This window comes from Stegodyphus dumicola, chromosome 2 (assembly GCF_044657685.1).
Source record: "Stegodyphus dumicola isolate Sdum_Otavi_A_Nest chromosome 2, ASM4465768v1".
Lineage (NCBI taxonomy): Eukaryota > Metazoa > Arthropoda > Arachnida > Araneae > Eresidae > Stegodyphus > Stegodyphus dumicola.
Window position 1 is genome coordinate 222953181 of NC_140769.1, and position 27103 is coordinate 222980283.

The window sequence follows — 27103 nt, forward strand, 5'->3', positions numbered from 1 at the left end:
TCTGAGGAGCGTAAAAAATTTGCAGCAAAAATGTATGCACAAAAGCGCCAAATCTAGCAAACACGACCATTTAACAGCACGCCAAATCTAGCAAACACACCCATTTAACAGCGTGCCAAATCTAGCGTACGCGCTGATTTCAGATTGCGTAAGTTTATATAGTTCTATATTTCTTAAGATGCCATTGAAATACTAGTTTAATTTTTAAATCCTTTTTTGATATCCTATGGATTTAACAATCTGGGAATTGGCCATGATGAAAAGTCTGCTATAGAATTTTGGATAAAGTGCAGAATCACCCACTGCTTGATGCGTTTTTAAGAATTGCACCATGGAGTATATATACTTCGTGAATTGCACATACTCGGTATCCATGTACACATTAACCTATTTTCACTTTAAAAAAAATCCTAGAATTGCACAAAAATGACACTGCACACACCTTTGACTTTATCTATGTACACATGGACCTATTTTCACTTAAAAAGTAAAAGGAAATTGACAAAAATCCAATTGTTTTTACCCTTGTAAAAAGCAACAAACAAATAAGTGGGCGATTCTGAGAATTTTTTCAAAGAAAAAGCATCATTCATTATAGAAAATTATGTTTGAACAACCAACGAGATGAAATTATGCTTTAGCAATATCTCGGTAACGAAATAGCGATGCAGGCATCCATTCAGTTATTATGTTTAGCAATTTTTATATAAATTATAATAATGATCTGAAATAGTTATTTACTCTTATGCTTCCATTCAGTCATGTTTAGCCTTTTTTATATAAATTATAATAATAAAAAAGTATTATATGAAATTAACCTTTGATCTAAATTAAAACATCAATCTTAGATAGTTATTTACTATTATACTTCCTCTCTTGCGTTAGGGTTGCCACAATTATTTTTGGCAGCACTGGCATCAACAATAGTTTGGCAATTTTTTACGGCCCTCAAAACCGAATAGTACTAATTTTTCCCTATTTCTGTGGAATCTTAGAATTTGGTTGTATGTTTTTAATGTGTGAAGAATCTATTTGAATAGTTATTTTGAAACATGGACTTCACTTTTTGTGATTAAAAATATCATTGAAGAATTATTCAGAAATAATGCTAGAAGAATGCAGAAAGTTAATTAAGAGAAGTTATGGAACAAAACAGTATAAAAGTTTAGGATTACAGCATTTTATAAAATGGTATTTGAGAAAAAAATTAAAATATGTGTCTTTATAAAACCAATCTAAAAACAATCACTTTGGCATTCTTTAGAGGTTTTAATTAATAATGTTGCATTCCTATATACTTGTGTGAAATACCACTTTTATAATTAATTGTAAGGATGATGGAATTTGGAAGTTTTAAATTGCAGAAAAATTATGCAAAATTAATTTAAATCACGAGTGTAATTTAATACAAAATGTTTGAAAGAGGTCTGAAATTATAATTAATTGCCACTGAATTATATACTGGCACAACTGCAATATTTTTTGTGCCTTGTGCAATCAGTAGCATTAAAATTCTGTACAAATTTAAACATATTAATGATTCAATGCAGAATATGCCTTTATTTAATTGTCGCTTTTGAGAATAACATAGCAGTTGCCTGTAGACTGGATTATATATAAATGCAGAAATAATCTAATTGATCAAATTGGTAGAAGAAATTAATTCAAGGGCAATCCAGATTTCAAGATGCTAATAATTAAAAAGCTGTATTTATAAAAAATAGTTAATTGAATATAGATTTTATTTTATTGCATTCTTCAAATATAAAAAATTGAAGCATAAATATAGTAAAAATATACGTAAAATTATTTATCATATGAGGTAAAGAAAATGTGATCTCAAAATAATATGATTATTGCATAAGAAAGAGCTAAGGGGGGGGGGAATGATTGAGAAATGCATGTTAAATATATCAACTACATAAATCTGTTTCGTTCAAATTATACTAAATATAAATGATTTTCCAGTGACATGAAATGCAATATATATTATTTAATTGAAGTTTTAAAAACTTGTTTATTAATCCATATACAGGGTGTTCATGAAAAAACTTTCCCTGATATATGAACCCCTAACAGCCTATCCACTTAACCAGTCAGAGTTCTCTTGGTTATGGTTACTTCAAAATTTTTGAACATCAACAACCACTTTTCTTCTGTGCAAATTAAACAGTGCATTGAAAAAAAAAAAAAAAAAAAAAAACATAAATGGTATTAGAATGATACATGTATGCAGAGCCAGATTTAGATTTAATAAGGCCCAAAGCTATTTGAGATATGGGGCCCTTTATAAGTCTGTTACACTATATTTTAATTTTTGGGGGACACCAAGAAAGTGGGGGTCCTAAGCAATAGCTTGTTTAGCTTATACGTAAATCCTGCATTATGACAAAAATTGTTGGTGCAAAACATTTGCAAAGAAGAGCATAATAAATTAATCAATAATAAAGCATCAATGACAGTATGAAAGAGAAGAGGGAGAAAAACTTTTATTAGAATTACAAGTTTTCAATGTGTACAGCATTTCAAGATAGTCATCTCCCAAAACGTTGCAGTTTCCTAGCCATGTGGATCCCCCGACCTCACTCTTATAGATTTATAGTTCTGGGATTATCTGAAATCTAAGGTGTACACATTAAATCCATGAGATTTATCAGAATTGAAAGATGCCATAAAACATACATTACAGATTCCTCACTGTTGTCGACAATTAGATCATCACACGAATAACAATATCTGAAATTTAATTTCGGTTGGTTGAGTGGATAGGCTGTTAGGAGTTCATGTATCTGGAAAACTGTTTTATGTCTACCCTGTATTAGTCAATTATTTTATTTTAGATAATATTATACAACAGCACATTCAGTATAAGATGTGAGAAAACAACAAAAATAATAAGAGATATTAAATGTAAATATAAAAAATTGAACAAGAATATAAAAAAAAAAAAAAAAAAGGAAAACTTTTACTTCATAATACTTCTTAAGGAAAAGGGTGCTTTATTTGGCTGAATCATTAATTGTATCAGCATTTTCTCTTAGGTTTAATAAGTCCATTTTGTAATTTATGAACTTATATTCCTCCAAGTGAAACTTATTTTTTTGTTACAGCTATTTTTCAATAGAGATTTAAAGCTGAAGGGATAATTATTAACCCTGTCATTAAAAATATAGCTTGTGGGCAGCCAAACAGTTAATAATAAAATTAATAAGATATCTCCAAAAAATTTTCTTGAAACTTAAAATTTTTCATATCAATTCATAACTTAAATATTATTACAGTTATACCTTCAGTTATGGGTCTTTAAAGGACTTATATAACAAACCTGCATCCTTGTGAGTTAAAAATTTTGTATATCTTTTGCCATTGAATGAAATAAAAAATGTAGAATAATTTTTGAATAAATATTTGAATAAGGTCTCGGATTCTGCAGGCATTTGATAAATTGGCTTTGCACATAAAAGTGAAAATCTTTTGCAGCTTTGTTGCTTAATTAAAAAAAAAGTACTATTATAGTAGATACGGTCTTTCATAAAGTGAAAATTCACCCATTTTTTTCTTACATTCACTTGCACTTACTTACAACTAGAAGTGCAATATGAGTAGTTAATTGAATCTGAGTTTCTTATAGTCATTTACGAAGTTAAATTATGAGAAGAAACCTTTAATAGTGACAATGAATAAATTATTTCTGAATTAATTTTTTCAAAGAACAAAGGCTTAGAAGAATGACAAGAAATTTGTGGAGCATAATGCATTTTAATGGCAACTTTCTATTTGATTTTTATTTCATCGGTGCAGGAGTTATAGAAACAAGATGGAGAACCTATATCTGTATCAAAGTGCATTAAAATTTAGAGATATGAATGGCAGATTAGGCAATAAACTAAATGTAAGTTTTAATTTATATTTGTTTCATTTTTAATTCTTGCATTTGAAATTTTATTGATCTATCACTCCTTTTTGAATTTGCCAAAGGATACCCTATTCTGCAAAGAACTCAGTGTAGCAGAACATATTTTACAAAGTGAATTTATACCTGACTATAAAAAAAATGGAAGGATGCCTACTGGTAATAAAATGCATCATTTATAAGGAAAGCAATGGGAACATTTTCCAAGGAATATTCCACCCACAAAAGCTAAAAAATATTCACAAAAAAAGTGGGTGTAACCAGAAGGAGGAAATAGTGAAGCTATACATATTTTGGACTATTTTGAAATATATTGTATTGTGTAAGTTTATTAATGAACAGAATTAGTAGGCATGGTGTAAAACTCTTTGTATAAGACTACCGAATCTCGTATCTAGTGACATCTTGTGGCAAGTTAAAGTGTAATGCAGTGGTCTTCAAACTGTGTTCTGCGAAACCCGGGGGAGGGGGGGGTGTTCCACGACTCAAATCCCATGGATCCAAAAATAAAATTTAAAAAAAAAAAAAAAAAATTGAAAAGTAAATTATAAAGCACTAGCATCTGTTGACTAAATATACATTTAATTATCTTTGAAGATTAATCAAAAGCTTGATGTGTGGGCTGTTTTAAATGATATTCCTTCAAGGCCTGAATGTACATATTATAAGATTAAAGCAAAAAATAATGCATTTGTTTTAAAGCTTAATGTGATTTTTATGCTTTTAGTTAATCTGCATGCGATAATTGTAGAACTGTCAACAGTTTAAAAGTTTAAGTGGTGCTAAGCCTAACGAGGCCACCATTTGTTTATATTTGAAACTCAGTAGAGCAGAGAAACGTTGAACTGCGGTGCTTAACCACCAGGGTGCCTGGGCGCCATAGCCCTACCCCTCATCGAATAACATGATAAAAGTTTCGACTTATGAGAAACATAACTGAATGTACTAAATAATTAAATGAGTAAGAGTTTAAATTCATAATTGATAATAATTAAATACATATTTTTTACCTTAAGTACCTAACTATTAATCCATACATTATTAGTCCAAAGGGATTTGAATCCCGAAGGACTATTAGTTTCGTTTTGGCATTTTGCGTCGAACTCATAAATGTCGGTTCACTTTTCAAACTGTTGCCACAAAATGTTAGAGTCCTGCATTATATTTGAAGAAATTAAATAATGAAAAATCTGCATAAATGTATGTATATTTCTCGTATTGTGATAAAACAACGGTACATAGAGTCATCGAATTTTGAATAACGTAATCCTCCAACGAATATGAGCATGTGGAAGACCAAATTTGAAATTTGAAATTTGTTTTATGATCGATTTCCTATTTTTTAAAACTTTGACGAATTTTTGATTAACAAACTCAAGGATTTCAAAGCGAGCAATGGCAACGTTATGCAGAAAAAACATTTTTATCTTCGGCGCGTGAGTTTTTGTATCGGAAATTCTAAAGATATGCTCATTTCAAAACTATTTTGCGATATTCCTGTTGAATTGAATTTTATGGTTTAAGTATGAAGAACATGATGTTTAACAAATAAAGATAACGCACAAAACGTTAAAAAAACGTAATTTAATTTGGACGTAATTTAAAATCTGAAACATTTCAGATTTTTTTAAATTATTTTTATTAAAACAACTATTTCACAGAAGAATACATGCACACACAAGAGAAACAAAATACGAAGTGTGACGCCTTAGTGCCACTAGTAAAAACAAAATGCAATCATGAGGAAAAAAGAACAATATACAATAAAGAATCTGAGCAACAATTTGCATAACACATTTACAAAATTACATATTACTAACATTTAGGATCGCCCTTGGGTGTTTACTGAAATTGGGGTCCCTAGTATCATAACAATAGTTAACAACCACAGGATTGTCCAGAAGTTCCTGTTTATCATAAAATGCCCTAGATAGGCGGCAATAAAAATCACAAAGATCCTCTATTCTTAACTCTTTACGAATTTGGCTATTCCGAATGTACCAGGGGGCATTACATATGATACGCAATACCCCGTTTTGGGCAGCTTGTAACTGCCTTCTCAAACTTTTGCACGAGTATGCCCAGATGAGGCATGCATAACTAAATTGGACACAACATGGTTTTGTAAATGAGCAACTTATTATGAATAGATAGAACACTCCAATTAAGGGGAAGAGTGAAGCTTTACTAGCTCGAAACTTCCTGAGAATATGTGTAACGTGTGGGTTCCATGTAAGAGATTTCCTGAGGATCACCCCAAGATAAGGGACCTGCTTGACCCAGGGAATGTCCACATCATACATTTGCAGGTGAGTAGGGAAATTCTTCTTAGTAGTAAACAGTATGTCATGTGTCTTGTCAACATTCACTTTGATTTTCCATTTGGTCAGCCAAGTCTCTAGCGAGTAGATGTGGTGTTGTAGCTGTTGTATTGCTAAACTAACAAATGCACTTTGCGTAAGGATCGTTGTGTCGTCTGCATACATGGCTAGTGTTGTGTTGTGCATAGTGGGGATGTCGTTCATGAAAATATTGAATAGGATAGGGCCCAGAAGGGATCCCTGTGGAACACCAGCCCATATAGGCTGGTTTGTGGACAATGAACCAGAAACATGAACGACAAAGTGTCTACCGGTTAGGTAGGATTTAATTATGTTTGTGATGTAGTCTGGGAGTCCAGGTTGTGTAATTTGTATATGAGTGCATCCAGCCATACTCTATCGAAGGCCTTGGCGACATCTAAGAAAAGTCCACCAGTGACATGATGTTGTTGCATCCCACTGCTTATTAACACAACTGTTGAGTGCTTCCACCTGAACCCAAACTGATAGGGTATGAGGATCTTATGCTCATGGATCAGGAAGATGTTTAGTCTATGGAGAATAACTGCTTCCACGATTTTGCTAATTGAGCTTAGCAAACTGATTGGTCGATAACTCTCAGGAGCAGTCGCAGGCTTGTTGGGCTTTAGCAGAGGGACAATCTTGGCAGTTTTCCAACAGGTTGGGAAGTATTGCCATCTTAGTATGATATTCACTAACTTGGTGAAGTAGAGTATTATCTTGACAGGGAAGTGCTTGATCATCTCATTTGTGACCCCGTCTACTCCAGGGCTCTTCCTTTTTGCAATTCGCATGATATAGAGACAGACCTCCGATGGCATGGCTGAGATAATGTTGTCTGTGCATGGCTGTGTTGTAAAATTGGAGTGGAAATCAGCAATAAGCTGTTCAGTGTCTGAGTCTGAAATGTTGTTAATGCAGAACTGAGATTCCAGATGCTGAGCTAAAAGTTCTGCTTTCTCAGTTCCGGTGTAATGGATCCGTTGAGGGCCGTGAAGGGGCGGAATGACGTTGTGGTGATGGCGATAAGGAGCGCGCCATAATCTGTGATATGGAATTCGAGGATTGGTGGTAAAAACATAACAGGAAATCACCATAACGTTATAGCATTTTTTGTACCTCTTTACTGCTTTCCACAAGGAGTTATCCTCTGCAGAAAGAGATCTGAGGTAGTTATTCCAGCGATCTTGTGAGAGTTTATTTGTAAGAAACTTGACCGCTTCGCGCAGGCGATTGAAGTTCCTTTTATCATCTCGGTGTCTGGTACGATGATATGCTCGTCTTGCAGCATTTCTCTCTTTAATCAATAATCTGAGCTCTTGAGGTTTGTGTTTCATGCCAGGTTTAACTTCAACTTGTGCTTTCTCATAAGCATTTTGTATATTTTCAGTGAGGTTCTTGACCAAACTATTAATGTCACTCCCCTTGTGTATCGTGGGTAAAGTGTACTGTGTGTTGGAGAGGGCTTTGGCAAAGACCTGCCAGTCTGTATGAAAGGCCCTGGTGTCTGGTGTAGTATATCTGCTGAGGTCCAGAGTAATCCTAACAGGATTGTGATCGCTTGAAAGTTCATCCAGTACGGAAATATCCAGTGGAGAACTGGTGTTCCACAACAGGAAAAAATCAATAATTGCGGTGGACCCAGAAGCATACCATGTTGGGGTACTTAGAACTGCCAATTTAAACCGTGCCGATGCGGCCAAGGAATAAATCAGTCTGCCTGTTGCATTAGAAGTGTAGCAGTTCCATGCGCGGAGTCTTGCGTTCAAGTCTCCACCAATAATAAAATGTGTACCAAGTGTGAGTAGAACTTCAAGGTCTGCCTTAACGACAGCCACAGTTCTCATGGGAGGAATGTAGCTGGAGACAAAAGTGTATGGAGTGTTAGTGTCTATTGTGATGCAGATAGCTGTGGCCTCTACGGCTGAGAGCTGTGGAATGTTCACGTGATAATGGGGAATGCAGCGTTTGACAAGAAGTGCAGTGCCACCTCCACATGGGCGAGGAGCAGTAGTACTTCTGTGCGAATTGTAGGTATAGTAATTTGCCACACACAATGATATTTTAGGGTCAAGCTTGTGTTCTTGTAGGAAAAATAAGTCGGGACTCTGCTCACTTGCAAAATCCCGTAATTCATTAATCTTATGGAACAAACCATTTGCCTTCCAAGTAATAATACTTAAGTACCTATTGTTTACACTATACATAATTATTCAACATTGGAAAAAACACTGTCAAAAACATTAAATAATATAAACAACTTATCGACTGAATGCTCCGCAGCCCGCAGTTCAGGCATGGCTGCCGAGATTTTTTGAAAAACTTTCATAACTGTGATGCCTTTAAAACATCACACACCTCTTTGATTATTTTGAGAAAGTCCATAAACATACCCAAACCAACAGTAGCACTAGCAGCACCACCACTGCTGACAGTCTGTTTGTGCATACAGTATTTACAGATCTTTGAACGTCACCCTTGGCTACACTAGCATAACTGCGCCCAGAGGCAACAGCAGAATAACTCAAATTTGCATTAGAAGTACTAGGCATTTTAACACTATTATTTACATTATTATTTACATTTCCTGAGTTTGCACTCTTATTCACAGTTTTATTTCTGACTATGCGTCGGTGGAATTTCGGACATCCGCGATAATTGGCGGTGTGTCCTTCTTGCAGGCAATTACAACAAATAGGAGAGTCTAATTTTTTAACATTACATTTATCAGTACGATGTGCACCCACACATTTCACCCGCACATTGTAGTTTGCAATTTTCACTACTGTGGTGGAAGTGTTGGCAGTTGTGACACTGCACAACATTTCCACGCACTTTATAACGAGGTATTTCAACAAAGAAACATAGCAGTTTTTTAACATCATAAATAGATTGCACTCCTGGTACATTCTCTAAATGAACCTGAAACAAAGGCATAGGAGCCTTAGATTTGGTTCTGAGCATTTGGGTAACTTTTTGAGGTTTATACTTTAAATTAACCAGCTCCTCAAAAATGTCATCTGAGGGGCAATCGATAGGTAAACCTCTTATAACTATTTTGATGGGCCTATCCATCTTTCTGGTAATTAAATAATGATCTACACTTTTTTCATCCAAATATTTTGTTATCTGACGGTGATCTTTTTCCGTTTTCGGAAATACTTTTAAAAACTCGCCAGTAACTTTAGCTGCAAAGTCTAAATTAGTTTCAGCCCTCAATTTTTTAGAGAAATCCAAAAATTTAATTGAAGGCTTCACCATTATCGGTTTCACCTTCGGTTGTTGAATTTCAGTAACCTCAATCTCTTCACTAATTTCCGTATCATTATTAGTGACAGTATTATCTGCATTAGCATTTTCATCTAGCTTATGAAATTTATTGCTAACATTAATTTCTGAATTAGCTTTAACTAATTTAGCAGGCCGAGCCATATTACACGGCTGTGTAAAGCCTTCTGAATCCTGAATTTTGCTTGCACATCTTTTTCCTTTTTTCGAAGGCCGTTTAAGCAAAATTTTTGTTTTTTCTCCACTAGGAGTTTGTGCAATTACACCAGATTTATCATTGACGTTTTTTACACATGATACAGTGTCATTACAGTTAACAGAATTAACAGTAGAATAGAGAGTTAAGTCATTTGGTGCATCAACTGCAGTGACTTTTTGTCCTGTAGGACCAAAAATTAACTTTAAATTTTGTGCACAGAAAATTTTGTCTTTCTGCCTGCTAGCAGAATTGCTTGTTTTTACATAGAATATCTAATTGTAATTGTAAAAATTATTTTTTTAACTATCTATTCTTAGCTGTATTTGGTGTTTTAGGTTTCTTTTTGTATTTTACAATTTTTAATGAAGATGATTTGAGTTTTTATGTATTTCTGACTTGCTGTGAAGTGAGAACTGAATTGATTGAATCAAAATGTATCTCAAATGAAATTCAAGGAAACAAGTTTAAATGAACCGCAGCAAAAAATGTGTATAATTAAGTAGGCCATACAGGGAAGTCATATGATGTCCACATCAGATGTTTTAATTTTTAATCTGGGCTTCTCATTGCATACCAATTTTGCTAGAATTTTTTTAAAAATCAGCTTTTATTCTCATTTCCTACAGCAAGTGATTTAGTCATCTTATAGCATAGTGCTGTCAATTTTATTTTTAAGTCTTTGTTTTGGAGGAGTGCCTTTTTAATTTTTAAACATATTATTTTGCTTTGCAAAACTTTAAAAACAAGACTGGCTTTAATATATATTTTATCTTTTGGTTGAAAGTTTGTATATAAATTTTCAAATTATCATATTTATTCAGTTACCATCAGAAGATGCATTAGTTTAGCTTCAGGCTAATTAATTAAAATGTTATGCCTAAAAAAATTTTTTTGAACTAGTTGCACATAAACTTTGAAGTCTCTTATTCCAAGATTATGGCAACTTTTGTAAACTTTTCATTAACTCCGGCGAAGGCAAAGTAATAAAGGTCCACTTAAAGAGATATTTCTTGTAAGTGCAGAATAAATCCAATTAAAAATAACTAACTATTATTTATCTTCAGTTTTTTGGGGGCATGATTTTGTTTTGTTTGTTTGTTTAATTCATTGCTGTTGCAAGAAGTTTTTCTGTTTTTTCTTTGTTGTTGAGCAATTCTCCAATTGTGCTTTTTCAGTATGTGTTCTGTACACTGGCTGTATAATTTTCCATAGTGTGTATATATTTGTTAATCTTCCCTGTTCAAAGCTTTAAACAGAACTTCTCAAGGGAAAAGTGCTTAAAGTTTTCAACCAAGTTGATTAACTAAGAGCATGCAAACACGTTCATCTAGCTAACCCATTGAGACTCCAAACGATATTAATCAAAATATATTTTCCCTTCAAACTAAAACTAACAAAAGTCTCACTGGATTTTCCTCTTTTTTCCGATGTGTTTGCATGTCTTAAATCACTCAAAGTTTAGAAATGTAAACAAACAAAGTAGTACGAGAACACTAAAATAATTAAATCAAACACAATTAAAAAAATCAAATACAATGCCACCTAGTAAGGCTAATGTACAAATAAAAGTATTCAGGAATTTTCAGATATAAAGAATAAGTCATATTTAAATATAAAATTAAGGGTAGGCCCAGTTGTGTAAAATTAAAACAAGGAAAAACTTTTGCCAAGGAAAAACCTGCACAGAGAAGTCCTGTTAAGATTAAGAGGAGGACCTTTTTGCTCAAAATGTAAAAAGGTGAAGAAATAAAGTAAAATGAGAAAACATACCTGTGTCTGATTCAAACTCTGGCTAAAATTAAACTGAGCAAAAATCATACAAAAAAAGGTTGCCATAATGTGAAGGAAACTCAAGGAGTGCTCCCAGAACTCAAGTCAATTTCCACCTATTGTAGGACTTTCCTAAAAAGAAGCAAGTCTTCGTAATCTTGTCGTTAGCCAATGGAGGTGTCCGGGAAAAAAAGGGAGGAAAACACTGGGGGAGTCTAGTGCAAGATGGCATCATTTTTAAAAGCTGTTAGTACTCTTAGCAAATTAACAAAACAAAATGGTGAAAATTCAAAGTAAAAGCTCTGTTGGCCAAAAGTCAGGTGAAATGGAAAAAAAGGAGAAAAATGTTAGTAAAAGTCGTCAGGTTTCACGCAATCGGGCTTCAGAGCGACTGTGGGAAATTAGAAGGAGGCCCTTAAAATTATTAACAGAAAGAGTTAATGAGTAAATCATAATATTATTTAGTAAAAATACTCTGATCTTAAAAGCTAAATTCTCTAAGAGTAAAGAGAATTTAGAGAACTCACTTTACATTTTTACATTAGATTAACTATTTTAGTCATCCACTAGCTACCTTCCTTGCGGGTTTGGATAAAAAATTTCATGTCATTAAAACAAGTAATTTAAAACATCAGGTTAATGCCAGCTTTTATTAAGGAATGTATAATTATTTTGGGGAAATGTGATTTTCCTGCAGGATATTAATGAAGTAATGAATTTCTTCTTGGAGAAGGTTAGTATTATTACAGATTCTTTTTATTCTAAGAAGTTGGGAATTAATAGTATTAACAATGACTCTTTTTGAAATGTTCCAATTGGTGAGTTTTAGCATGTGAAACTTGAACTCTTTGCATTTTATCATAAATTTTTAAAATTTTGTAATTAATAATATGAAGATCAAGGTAGACTATGTCATTTTGCTGTGTGTTAGTAGCGTTAAGGCTAGTAGGATAAGTATTTGTGTGTTCTATTTTGTTATAGTTATTAAAAGCTATTATGTCATCAATATACCTGTAAACATGCTTAAAATATTTACGCTGTCCTAGATCTAGTGACTGCTGAAATTTAAATTATAGTGTTGAAAGGAATAATGCACAGTCCACTAGGACCCATAGGTATTCCTTGTACTTGTTTAATTTTTTTTTATCAACTTGTAGATAATTGTTAAATAAGACACTGTTTAGGAAAAGTTTCCATTTTTCTCTTGAGACTATTGTAAGAATTTGCAAAAACATTTCAGGGACTGTAAGTAGGCTATTGTAAATATCTTCTAAAGGCAAAGTGGTGAAAAGATTTTAATAAACTTGGTTGAAAGCTTCAAGCACTTTTCCCTTGACAATTTCTGTTTGAAGCTTTTGAACAGGGAAGATTAACAATCATATTTTTGTGCACGTTTTCAATTTTTCTGTAGATTAGATAGGTTTGATCACTTTTTTTAAATTTGCTCTATCACTTATTTTACATGGAGTTTAAGAATTTGATAGGATACACAAAAGTTTTATGACTTTTACTAGGTTTCTAACCTTCTTTCTTATTTATCTTCAATTTTAAAAATCAGCAGCTAAAAGCACTATTTTTGATCTACTAGGCTATTTGATTTTTAATCCCTTTTACTACTTTTTACTTATATATATAGTGTAAAAAGAGGGTAAAAAGAATATTCTTCATACTTTTGCTTTAAAGCAGATGTGATACTATGGTTTCAGTGAATAACTTTAACAATAAGTAAAAATAAATTGCAATTAAAAGTGTAAATACAAGATAAATGAAATTATCACAAGAATACAGTACAAAGTCTCTAATTCGGACGTCCATTATCCGGAATGATCTATAATCCGGACCTCAAAGCCACAAACTTACGCACGTGCGTGTCCGCTACGCATGCACATAAAGCCAGTAAAGCGTTCACCCATGCACGCTTCTGATAGTGAAGAAAGTAACAGAGGACGTTATTGAAAACGCAAAAATTTTTATTGACAAGTTAGCGAATTTAAAAGTCAAATCAAATTGAAAGTAAAATGTTGATTAATATTAAAACTATCCTAAAACATATGAATAGAAACACAAAAGTTATTCAAGATATAAGCAAAATTACAAAGATACAAAGAAGCGGTAAATGGTAAATTAGCCTAATTCGAATCTCAATATGGACTCTTCAGGGAAAATGCACAATGGTTTCGAATCCAGCCAATCCCATATCGCGTTTCATCAAAACAGAAGAATCGAGACTGTACACGAAACTTTTTTGATTATTTAATTGACAAAATAACCTAGATAAAAATTTAAAATTTAAGTCTCAATTTCTCTGCTTCATTTCCTGACGTGTCCGTAAATGAAAAACACATTAATGGTGTAAGAAAAAACTATACAAACTAGCCTGGTTAAGCAAATGCACAAAATAAAATAAATAGCGAATTGCTATTATTCAATTAATACAAGATTTTTAGAAAGGACCTACTAGCTTAAAGAGTTTAAAATTTGTAAAAAAGGGAAAAAAGCCATGTCTTAAAAATGGGCGTTTGCCTCCAGAAAAGATAAGAATAAAGCTCACCAACAAGGTGGAATGACGTAAAAGGGGAAGAAACTTCATGAAGCTACAGCCAATGAAACGTGGCTTAGACAATGTGATATATATATATTTGTATATGGAAGTCTTTTGAGTTTAGATATTATGGATGAATAATCAATCAGGATAAGGATCAAACCACCTAAATTCAATGCCAAAAATTCTTTCTTTCCTTGAGTTTCCATATTATACAAAAAGAACACTTTTCATTGCTACATGTTCAAATGTCTGTGTTTCATTTATTAATATTTGTAGATGTTAACTTTTGCTGTAATGGGATCAAATTAGCTCATGTTAGTAGGTTGTATGTGATAGGTTCAGTGCACGTGAATTTACTTTAAAAAAAAAAAAAAAAAAGGTTTTGATGTCAGAATTTCTTATAGGTGCCTAAAGTTTAAATAAGTTTTAAATTTCAATCCAAAAGATATTTTAGTTTTTAGACTGTTGACTTGAAAAATAACTTTACTGTAATATTTTTACTCCCTCCTTCTAGATCCCCTCTCTTATTTATGTGCCTTCACATCTTATGGCATTATTTACTGTAGGAATTTCTTCAGCATTGGTAATGGATGTGGGCTATTCTGAAACAATTACACTCCCAGTATCCTTTGTTATTTTGATAACACATATTACGTGCTATATTTTATCTGTACTGAATTTTATAAGTAATTTTCAATTCTATATTATTTTAATTCAAGTGAAATAGACAGAAGAACTGATATTAATAGTTTAAAAAGAAATGTATTGTGCTTTTAGTAAATAAGTTTGATGAATTTTACTCAGACTTACATGAAAGCTGTTATTAAATTAAAAGTGAAACACATTCTTACCATTTGAAAATAATTGAAACAAAATATGTTTTAGAGAAACATATTTTGTTTCAATTAATTTCAAATGGTAAGAAGTTTGTAGAAACTGGAGCCTTAGAAAGCATGTGCTTATCATAATCAATATTAAGTGGTTCTATTCAGTTAGTTGCTTCTAGTTGTATGCTTCATGGCACATTTTTTTTTTTTTTTTTTTTTCCATTTCTGAATTTATTGAATTTTAGAGCAGTGCTTTTAGTAACCTTTAATAATTACATGATATTTGAAATTGCTTCTACTTTTAAGTTATGATTTTTAGTTGTATGATGTATTTTTATATTTCAGTTATTATTGTTTTATAGGCAATTAATTGTATAGCTTTTTGACTAAGTGTGATGTATTTTTGTTTGTCTCTATTTCTATTTGTAATATTGTCAGTGTTTTCTAAATATACCAGTTTAATAACTTTGATTCACATATGATCAGTGCTTAAATTGTGCCGGAGCCCGGCTCCAGTGCTTCTCAATTTAAGATAAATTATAATTTTAGCCAGATCGCACCGGAGCCCTAAATAAGATGAGCTCCGGTACTTCTTTTTATAAAACTGAACCACAATTTAAAGAGAGAGAGAAAAAAAAAAAAAAAAAAGGAGCGTTTTAGTTTAACAATAAGCAGACCTTGCAATACTCTATTTCCCTAGAAATACGAACTCATGAGGACATGAGACGTTCAAGTAAAGTCCCACCACTCATATGCAGAAACCTTTCCCCTTAAGAAGGGCAATAAATTTGGGGGAGTTTGTTTTGGAGGGTGTAAATTTCTTGCCATGCCATCGTATCTAGTGTATTGTTATCCATGCTTACAGTTAGTTATTCTCGCAGGGAGGAAAATTTATGTTCTTAAATGTGTGTTAAGTGACAGCGAGTACAATAAGAATGAAATACTGAGATAAACTGCTCAAGCACATCCTATACATCGTCTTTCCACAATAACCACTAATGGGGGGGGAAGTGTAACCAGCAACTCTATACATTCATCCTTAGTCAAATTCAGGATTCATTTTACCCCTGACATGCATATGCTTGATGGCTATAGTTATATCAGCTGAGGGTCAAAGAGAACATTCTCTCTCACCAAGATTCCCCTCATTTTTGTTTCCACCCACTCATACCCTCATTCTGTTTCACCCTGGAATTTTCATCTGCTATGCTTTAAGTATATTTAATTTTTGTGATGATAAAGCCTATCCCCTACGATCAGAGCTTAAATTGGGCCGGAGCCCACCGGATTTTAGCTCCGGTGCTTCTTAATTTTTCTAATAAATCATAATTCTAACTGGAACGCACCGACGCCCTGAGTAAGAAGGCTGTGGCACTTCTTTTATGTAATTGAATAACAATTTCAATAGAAATTTTATCTCGAAAATTTTATTTTAACAATAAATTTATATTAAAAATCACATATTAAATTTCAATTTACCTCTTTACATTTTATTTAGTTTCAATAATTTAATTACTTCAATCTTTAATTATTTCAATACATAATAATTAATTATCTAATAATTATCAATTAAATTATAATTAATTAATCATATAATAATTATTGATTAAATAACAATTTATAAACATTAATTAATTAACTATTTAATTTTTAAATTATTGATGAGTTTAATAGTCATTTATTTATTTGTTTACTCTTGTTCCTCTTTGCTGGGTCTTCCATAGGGCTCTGTCACTTCTCATCTTAGAAATTAAGCTCTGCATATGATGTTCCAGTAATATAAGTAATTTACTCAAATGCATATTAGAAATTTTGTAGTTGTTCTAATGGTTTCAAACAATGTAATCTTGTATGTATGTAATTATGTAATGAGATTTGCTACTAAGTATTGATAAATTGATAGAATAGAACCGATTTTTTATCATCTACATCAGACTGCCAATAATTTCTTACTGAATTTTAGCTTGATGATTACAGTAAGGTCTACTGAGAAATATCATAAAGCATTTTAGAGGTTACATATTTGTGAAATATAAAAATTCAGGTGTGCCTTCGCCAAGTTTCAAATCACCAATTTTCCATTTGCCAACTTTACATGCTAACGGCTTATAGCATTACAAGTAATGTAATTACTTACATCATCCCCAACTTAAAAAGACAACTGAAGAGAGGCATCAAACCTAATAACAAAATCCTGGTTGAGATAAATTATTGTCTGTCACATTTTAGTTTGACAGCCATTGTAAAGACTGTCAGCATTTTAGATGAAAAAACGAATTGTATCCTTGCTGGAACTCAAATTACGGATTTTCTAGTGCTAGCTGGATGGGTTAACCAAACATATGTGGAAGAATTCAATAATTCCTTGTATTTTCTCTGGCTAAAAGTTGACTGAGAAAAGGCACAAGACTGAATCTATTAAATCTGTGTGGTAGCAAAATATTGTCTCCCAACATTTTAGTTCTGTTGCCTTTTTTTTGAGATTTTTTAAAACCAAGAAGTATGATAAACCAAAAGTTAACTTATGAAAATTATATAAACCTCAGATCTTCCAACTGGCAGTTAGATGTGTTAACCACTTATATCATGAAAGCATAGGTGGGAGAATGCAATAATTTAACACAATATAATTCATTAGCTGTCAGGTAAATAGTAGTTAGGCTATTATTCATGCCACCATAATAAAATCATCTTTATAGTTGCATATATTTTGCCTAATGTATGTTTCTATTTCACAAGCATTCTTTTGATTAGAAAGAAGCAAAAACAGAAACTGTTATACATGTACTTGTTAGTATGGTTCTTGATTATTGAACATATTGATATTGAAGAATTCTTTCCAGAATGATCACTTGTATCTTTTTTTAGTTGAATAATTAAGTAGTACTGCAAAAAATGTTGTTAGTGTCAGTTTTTTCTATACATATTCTATAGCTAAGTTTGATATTCTTCATAATAACTTCTGTTATCTTTCAAATTATAATTGCAAATAAATCATAAATTTAAAAAATATGTATTTTGAAAAAGTAAATAGCATTTAAATGTTTTAAAAATTAGATTCATTATTATTTCTTTTTCCAAAGAATTGAAATACGAACTTTTCTTTAACTTGTATTATATATATGCTGGTGTTCCTATTCTTAGTGCATGTGAAAATATTCCTCTTGGAGGTCAGGTAATTCATAGGTAAATAATTTGCCAAGCATTTTGAAATAGTTTCATGTTGGATTTATCGCAGTCAAAATATAGGTCTAAGAATATTTAACCCGATTATATGTTTTTATACACATATAAAAAATGGATGATTTTTCATTTTAGTTGATAGATTAGGAAGTTCATTTCAATAAAATTAGTACATACTCATATCATTTTGAAAGAACTCTGGAATTTTTTTAAAAAATATGTATGGCAGATTTGCTGTAAACAAAGGTTTACATAGGTAATTTGAAAACTCTTAAAGACCCAGGAGAGAACATAACTCATGTTATTTAGGAAATTCTATGTGTGACATTGTGATAGATGACCCCCAGCATGTTCTGCCTTGCACATTTTTGCTCCCAACAACGGGACAAGGTTTTTGTTATTTATTGTAATATTATGATATTAAGCTCAAACATTGTGCTGGTAAGTAATCTTTAACCCTTTTGTAGTTACGAGATTAAGCAATTCTTTCTGCCGAAATACATGCAATGCCTGTCAGTCAATGTAATTTGTAATACTAGCTGGCTCCTTTGCACCCACTGCAGTGGGTAAGTGGAATGCAAGCTGAGCTCATTGCTGTCCATTAAAAGGATAATACTTAATGTAGAGAAGTACAAGATATTTAGTAGTGAGTAAATAGATTAACAAGATATATTAAAATAGGGTGTAAAGTATCCTTCACAATATTATACATATAATTTTCAAAATTGGATTAATTTTTTCCCCTAGCGCTTCCAGAATTCAAGATTTTATTCTTGATTAAGTTATGTCATCTAGGCAACCTTGCAGAAAAAGCCTAATGTTGATGGCCTGGAAATCGAGAACTGAGTTTTTCAGTCTTTTGCTCACAATGAATTCCACATCAAATTGGTCATATTTGTCGTGACAAATGCAGTACCTCCCACATTCCTTCTTATCAATGCTCCAGCTACCTCATTTCCTATATTGTGAGGACACCAGTACCGTAGTTAATTCCGGCATCTATTAATATTTTCAGTGCACCACCTTTAAACAAGGTGCGTATATTCCAAGTACCAATTCTCAGCTCCTTTCCGAGTTGTCTGGGTAGAGTGAAGCAGGTTCTTGCACTTTGTTGAGGTTTTTTAATTTAATATTTTTTTACAATCTAAGGGAGTTGGCCGTATGCCCAGTCCCCCAAACTGGAGGGCCAGTCTCTTGATATAATGCCAAGAGGCAAGGTGCTTGGCTATACCTCCGGATGCTGGGTACTCAGTTGCCTTTTATGGCATGCATGAGCTTTATTGGGACTATTTTATTCACACCCAGTCACCATACAGGTGAGTATATTTACAGCGTAACTAAACTAATCATTTGAGGAGAAGGTTAGATTGGGATCATTTTTTTCTCGATAACATAATATTGTCAACTTTAAAATAATTACAGTTTATAAACTTTTTTGCATTTAGCAGTGCATAGCAGTAACTATGAAAGTTTACCATATTTACAGGGGTTGGATAAAAATATGGAAACACCTTTAAAAAGACATGTTTCTTTGCTTAATATGGTGTAGGAAACCCGTTGGCATCCAAAACAGCTTGCAGTCTTCTCGGAATGGATAAATACAGTTCCTGTATGTTTGCCAAGGGAATATTATACCATTCTTCCTGCAAAACGGTGGCAAGTTCAGATAACGATGTTGTCAGTGGATAACGAGAACGCACTTTCCATTCCAATATAGACCACAAAGGTTCGATAATATTCAGGTCTAATGACTGCGGTGGCTAGGAAAGATGGGACAACTCATCCTCGTGCTCAGAAAACCAGTCCTGGACAATGTGAGCTGTGTGAACAGGGGCTTTGTCGTCTTGAAAGACACCATCGCCATCGGGGAACAAAGTTTGTACCATGGGATGAACTTGATCGGCCAAAATGTTCACATAAGTCTTGGCAGTCATGTGCCCTGACACAGTTATCATGGGGCTAGCAGAGAACCACGATATGGCTGCTCAAACCATAACAGAACGCCCGCCATGTTTCACTCTTGGCAACAAGCAGTCTGTATTATAGGCTTGAGATGGCGTTCTCCAGGCGTAAACTAGGCCAGAAGTGGGAAACAATGTGAAAGAAGACTCGTCAGACCATATTACTCGCTTCCACTGCTCTATAGTCCATTCTTTATGACTTAAACACCACCTTTTCCTGTTACGGGCATTAGCATCACTGATGAGTGGCTTCTCAATTGCAGCACGGCCAGCAATTCCCTGTTTATGAAGCTCCCTTCTAATTGTCGTGGTACTCACAGGGTTCGGTAACACAATATTCATTTCAGCAGTAACTTTTGCAACTGTGGTCTTCTTATTTTTTGTCACAATTGCCGTCAATGATCATCTGTCACGATCACTCAGGACACACTTTCGTCCGCGCAGTGATTTAGCAGATGATGTTTTTCCGCTTTTCAAATATGTGGAATAAATCTTCGATACAGTACCTCTTGAAACACTAAACACCTCGGCTACCTTGCTTACGAAAGCACCTACCATACGTGCTCCAACAATTTGCGCACGTTTGAAGTCTGTTAACTCTGACATAATGCAATGACAACCTCACATAACAGTACTCCGACAACAACTGAACTGTTTAGCACATTTACGAAGTTGTATAGGTGGCGTCAGTAGTCAAAAATGCCAGCGCCACCTACATATTTCATTAAAATCAATCTTTCTTTTCAAACATGCATTTCACAAGGTGTTTCCATATTTTTGTCCATCCACTGTATGTAATGTCTCAACAATTTTTTTATCTTTTCTGTTATAGAATAACACGTCAGACAGCCTTTTAACAAAGATACAAGCATCAGTTTGATACTTCTAGTGATAAAATATACTTTTATCATTGGCTGATTTGACTGTTGTGATATTTTTCACCTAAATATAAGAATTAAAACACAAAAACAAAATTTTTTTTATGTAAGTTATTTAAGTGAACAAAGAATGAAATAAAATGGCATACTTTAAAAACTTTTTATTGACAGTTCTTATTTTGAAACAAACTATTGCTGCATGTGTCTTCCTTTAATGGTAAATATCCAAATTTTTCAGTAAAATGTATGTGTGATTTAAATGAAGTAAATTAATTTGAATTTTATCAAAAAATTAGATATAATAAAATTAGTTACTTATATTTTGTAAATTGCAACCATGTGAAACACTTAAAGTCATATAATTACATAGTTTGCATATTTTTCTGCTCAGATGAAAAATGGTGCTTGGATATCATATAATAATTATGTTTTCCTTCTGTTAATAGGAGGATAGAAGCTGAATTGATGGAAAAAGCAACTGTCAAAACATCTGCTCCAGGTGAAAGAACATTAGCTGAAGTTTTATCAGGTACTTATTTATTTAATATTTTTAAGCCTTTATTCTGAATTTTATGAGACATATGACATATTTGAAAAATAATTTTGCTTATTAATATAAAAACAACTTAATTTTGTGAATGTATTTTCTTTGCTTCCATATGAAGAATTAGAAGGTAAGTGTTTCTGATAATCAGAAGTAAATAAATCTGATAAATTGTTTTGTTATACGTGTGATAGCATCTATTCGTATAATCTCAAACTAATTTCTTTTGTTTAGAACCATTGAAGGAGTCAGTGTTGGAAGATATTAAAGGTAAGTCTGAATTAAAAAGATACTAAAGTTTCAATTGTGGTAAAGTAATTTATCTATTACATTCAGAACTGTATAGCTGTAATAATGGGTGAAATTTAACTTACGGTACAGTCTGTGTTGATAATGTAACAATTTTTTTTAAGTTATCCCGGCATTTTTAGTTATTTATTATCAGCAATAAAACTGTAGACATGTTTAAATCAAAATTATCTGAAAAATTTAATAAATTTAATTTGATCATACTTATCGATGCTATTTATATTCTTATTATATCACTTGTGTTATTTTCTAAAGTCACTGTTAATGAAGCAGCATTTGGGTTTTAAAAAATGCTACAATACAGTATGCCCCGCCTCTAAAAAATAATTTCATCAAAATTTGTTACACAAAATTGAATCAAGTATGCTTCTTCTTATTTTGAGCATGCATTTTATTCTTTTTTCGTGATTTAAAGTAAATGCATTTTATAGGCAACTTCTATTATTGCTTTATATTTCTATCTGATTCAAAGTTGACTGGATTATAACTGCTTTGTCTTTGCTAAGATAGCTGTAGTATAATTAATGTGAATAAAGAGAAAAAGCAGTGAGAAAAATATTATCGACTATTTCCAGAGAGCATTTGTATTGGAAAAGTTTATCTATTTCATAAAAAATAAAGCTAGTTTGTTTCAACATATATATAGTAGTACCTTGCAAAAAGGAATACCCACTGGACCAGATATTTTGTCTCTTAAACAGGGGTGTCCCTTCTTCAGAGTGTACATACTTAATGTAATTTAATTATAAATTCAGATTGTATCAAGTTTTAAATAAAGGATATATAAACAAGTAACAACACAGGTATTTATTTGAATTTGAAGTTAATGTTGCAAAAATGTATGAAATAAACAATAGAGTTTTTGTACTTGTAGAATTTTTTTAAAAAAAATAATCTATTTATATGGGTTAGTTTGAAAGTGTGCATTGCAAGCATTTTTCCATATGGATATTAAAGTCACTGATGGTCTTAAATTATTCACTGTCACTGACAGTTATCATAATTTTTCTTTTAATTAGAAGTGTATTTTAAGGCATCTGAATAGTTTTTTATGTCACACTTTTCATGTGGGTCTTCTTCATTTTCTTCATTGCTTTCCAAGCTATTTTTTGCTAAAGCTCACATCATCAACTACAATTGAAATAAAATGTTTTGTGTCATCATTGGTGTTTTCACTACATAAACTTTCATTGATTTCTAAATATTCTTGTATTTGAGCATTGCCACTGATTTTGATAAGTTCAAACAATTTAGGTTACTCAAAACTAGAATTAATTTCAAAGGCTGCTTTCTTTCCAATGCTGAATACAGATTTAATAGCTTTTGTTATCCACTGAATATGGCATTCAATACATTGACACATTTTGCAAGCTCAGGGCTGTGTCTGCAAGCAGCTTGACAAAGAGCATGCCATAAAAACTGTTTTCTGTAATGAACATTGAAGCTTCTAATTATACCTTGGTCTAAATCAGTGGTTCTTAAACGGGGGTGCTCGCACCCCTGGGGGTGCGGGAATGTATTTTTGGAGGTGCGGGAGAAACCCCTTCCTAACCATAAAAATTATTAAATATCATTTATTAAATTTCTTATAATAAAATATTTGAAATCTGCAATAGTGTATCCAATATTGAAGCTCATAAAAATTGGTAGCACCCAGCTCACTTAACGCATTGCAACATGCAATGCGCTTTTGCATATAAAAACTAAAGCGAGAAATCGCTTAAATGCAAATGATGGCTTACGCGTATGTCTTTCAAAAAAGGAACCTCGCTTCTCCAGTATAATAATGAACAAACAACAACAGACTAGTCATTAATAAAAATAATATTGTTTTGTATTTATATAAAATGTACAATGTTTTTCAATAAACAATAAGTTTCGCAAAAAATGTAGGTACTTTTCCGTTTTGCCGGCGCAAATCTCGCCAAGCGGACTTTGTTAGCGACAACAAACAGTATACACAAAAAATGTTAACAAATGTCAGTTCTAAGAACTTTTTATTCTGAAGGCATAAACATTTTAATATGGTTTAAAATTTTGTAAAAAGCCAATAAATAAAGACAAATTTGTAAAAAGACATAAATTTAAGAATTTACTATGCTTTCATGGTTCAACATCGTGGTTTGCCGGCTCGTATCACGTGTCTCGAAGTGATCGTATCTCAGGTAAACTACTCTACAAAAATCTAATTCTCTCAGTAATTATCTACACTAATTTCAAATTAAATCTTAATTTGGAATACAAATTTAAATGTAAGAATTATTTCCATTCGTTCGAATAGCTTATTCGGAAATTATGTAAAACTGGTTTGGTTTGGTTTTGTGTAATTATGGCAAATCCTCGAGGGCTATCTGCCTAAGGGAAGGGATGCCTTCGTGGAGGACTTTCTAAGGGAAACTGGCTTGTATACACATTACACAGGGGGAAAGCCACGAAAACGGCCATGCAGCCAGCCCGTTCGTATGTAAAACTGCAGTGCTTTACTTCGCTAATGCATTCTCATTAGAATTTATGAATTTAACCCTTGACTTTGCCTTATCTATATCTTTGCCATCGTGTGAGCGGTTTGATTCCATCCTAATTGACTTAATTACTGCGAATGGTCTTAGGGCATAAAATTCAATTATCTTGTAAAAATTCAATGTAATTGTATGGCAGTATTGAAAGATAATCTGATAAGAAATGGGAAATGGCTGCCACTTGTTTTGAAAACGAGGCATAAGATATATATATAATATATAAGGCAATATAAGGTTACCAGCGAAGATATACCATTTGGCATCAGTTGTACCATTATTGGCGACTTTATAGCTTGCACCAGCAAAACGGAAAAGTACCAAAATGTATTTTTCTGGACTAAAAAAATTAAAACACATTTTTCAATGGGGTGCGGCGATATCTTTTTAGATTCAGTGGGTGTGACTCGCTAGAAAGGTTAAGAAACATTGGTCTAAATGATGTGCCATTAGGTGAGAAAAACATTAATTTCACTGATTTCAGTTTTACTTTTGGTGGATGGGCTGGTGAATCATCAAGAAATAGTAGAATCTTCCTATTTTTTTCTAAACATTGTTTCATCAAGAGCAATTAACGATTCTGGCATTATGCTTTGCCATCATCCATGAATTTTTATTGTGATGGCAATGGACCAATAAAGTTTTTGGATTGATATATTTGAAGGATCTTGGTTTTGGGTCTTTTCAGTTACAAGTGGTTAAACTCTCCTTCTATGTTACAACAAAATTACAGAGAGAGAGAGAGAGACATTTCTTTGGAGCTTTTACAACTCAAGAACTTTTTTCTCTTTAAAGCAAAGAGTTTTATTAGGCAAAATTTGATAAAATAATACAGCTTCATGCACTGTAGATGATTTCAGCTTCATATTCTTCACAGATTTCATTTAGCATATTTATTTAGTCTGTTACATGTCGTGTACCTATTGACTTTTCTTCAAGACAATTAATCTTAAAAGTAATATTATGCCTTCTCTTAAATTTCTCTAACCTACCATTTGGTGCTTTGAAGCTCTGTAGTCCCAGACTTTTCAAAATTCCTTTAGCCTTTTCTTGCAATAATACTCCATTTATAGGAATATTGTTTGTGCTTACGCATAAAACCAACTGAACACTACTGTATCAATTTCATTTTTTTTTTTTTTTTTTTTTTTTTTTTTTTTTTTTTTTTTTTTTTTTTTTTTAAGTTTTACAGTCTTGGACCTTCATTTGAATTGCTAACCTGAATATTTTTATTTCTTCTCTATCCTTCAGCACATGTCTTACTTGGTTTTTACTTATTATAAAATTCTGCTGTAAATCTCTCAAACTAAGCTTATTATTAGGTTAGCTGTTTCTGAGTTTGAGGCTTCATTTTAGAATTAAAAAAAAAAAAAAAAAAAAATTCTTTATGATATCAATTTAAGGTTGAATTATTTGTGTAATTTTATAATGAACTTGTTTCTTTCCTATCAAATTTTGAAAAAAAATTATAGTTATCACAGTGCTTTTTTTAGTTGGAAGTTCCTCTACCACCTTTGGATGTCAATTATCCACTTGATGGGGAGAAAAAACTTGACATATTTTAATTTCTGCTACCTGAATTGTAACATTTTTTGTTTTAGTGTTAAAATTTTTTTGGCCTCCTTTGTAAAACTATGCTTATCTTAACATCTTTTCTTTTTCATTGATCTCTGCCTTGGATTTCCTAACAACTTGCTAACATTGTTTTCTTTACTGAGAACTAACAAAAATAACTGGATTTTGAATTCTATGAATGTGAAATATCCTTTTAATTACACAACAACTTGCTTTTTCCCAATGTATTGTTGCCTTTTTCTTCACTGAAAAATACTTTTCAAAGGAGAGGGATTAGCTTTTCATTTCATTGTTCGTTTGTCACAGAACTATCTTTCACTGGGCACAAACTTGCCTTTGAAACCTCAAAAAAATTACTGACCAGAAGTATTTCTATTTTTATTTATTTCTTTACCTCTGTCTTATTTTTTAATGTTTTTCCAGTGTCCTTTAAAAAGAGGTAAACACACTAACGTTCCTATTCAAAGGAATGGAAATCAACAGATTTATCCCTTACAGGAGGTACTACTGTATGTCTAAGAATAAATTTCAATCAGTAATTGTGTGTAATCTTTCACTATTGATTTTTATTAAAATAAGCTGTGAACGCTTATGCTACTTTTATAATAGCACAAAGATATTTTGAGTGTTTTTATTTCTATAATTACTTTATTTAAATCATTGTAACTTTCTATTTTAGTTCGTACGTGTTTTGTCACTCCTCGTGCAAGAGGCCTGATTCTTCAAGCACATGAAGCCAGAAAGCAAATCAAAGGAAGTGTTTCACCTGATCCAGAAGTATTATTTTTTCTTAGGATAATTTTCAAGCTATGTTTTTATTCATTAAAAGAAATATCTTGTTTTTAATTCACATTATATTAATACTGTCATTGAAAAAATGACTCCAGTGCAGAATCTGAAGGGATACTAATTCTGTTTGAGCCATCAAATTGGGAAATGTAAGGATAAATATGATATGATCATGTTGTATAGATCCTGTATTAATAGACTTGGTATGCTTTGTTATAATTAAATAATACATTCCAGTCCATTTAATATTTCAGATGTACTTCAAATGATTATGTTTTAAGCACATCCAAAATAAAGATTATCCTGAGATTATATTTTTTAAAAAAAATGAAAAGCAAATTTCAAATAAAATATTCATGCTTATTGATTTTTTTAACAGATTCAAGTTATTTTTTCTAAAATTTAAAAGCCTGTTACTTGAAAATGAATATGTTAGCTTTTTCATTGTATTTCAGCTAAGAAAA

The 27103-nt window shown here is 32.2% G+C and overlaps 1 protein-coding gene across 3 annotated transcripts in view; it reads left to right on the forward strand.

Annotated features, from left to right (window-relative positions):
* The window catches only part of Arp10 (Actin-related protein 10), a 144532-nt gene that overhangs the window by 94837 nt on the left and 22592 nt on the right, over positions 1–27103 (forward strand). For all 3 annotated transcript variants that reach the window (XM_085811806.1, XM_035350319.2, XM_085811807.1), the window contains 5 exons: positions 14572–14679; positions 18003–18070; positions 21353–21435; positions 21685–21720; positions 26530–26627. In XM_085811806.1, the coding sequence (XP_085667932.1) occupies positions 14572–14679; positions 18003–18070; positions 21353–21435; positions 21685–21720; positions 26530–26627 (393 nt within the window). The remainder of the gene's footprint in view (positions 1–14571; positions 14680–18002; positions 18071–21352; positions 21436–21684; positions 21721–26529; positions 26628–27103) is intronic.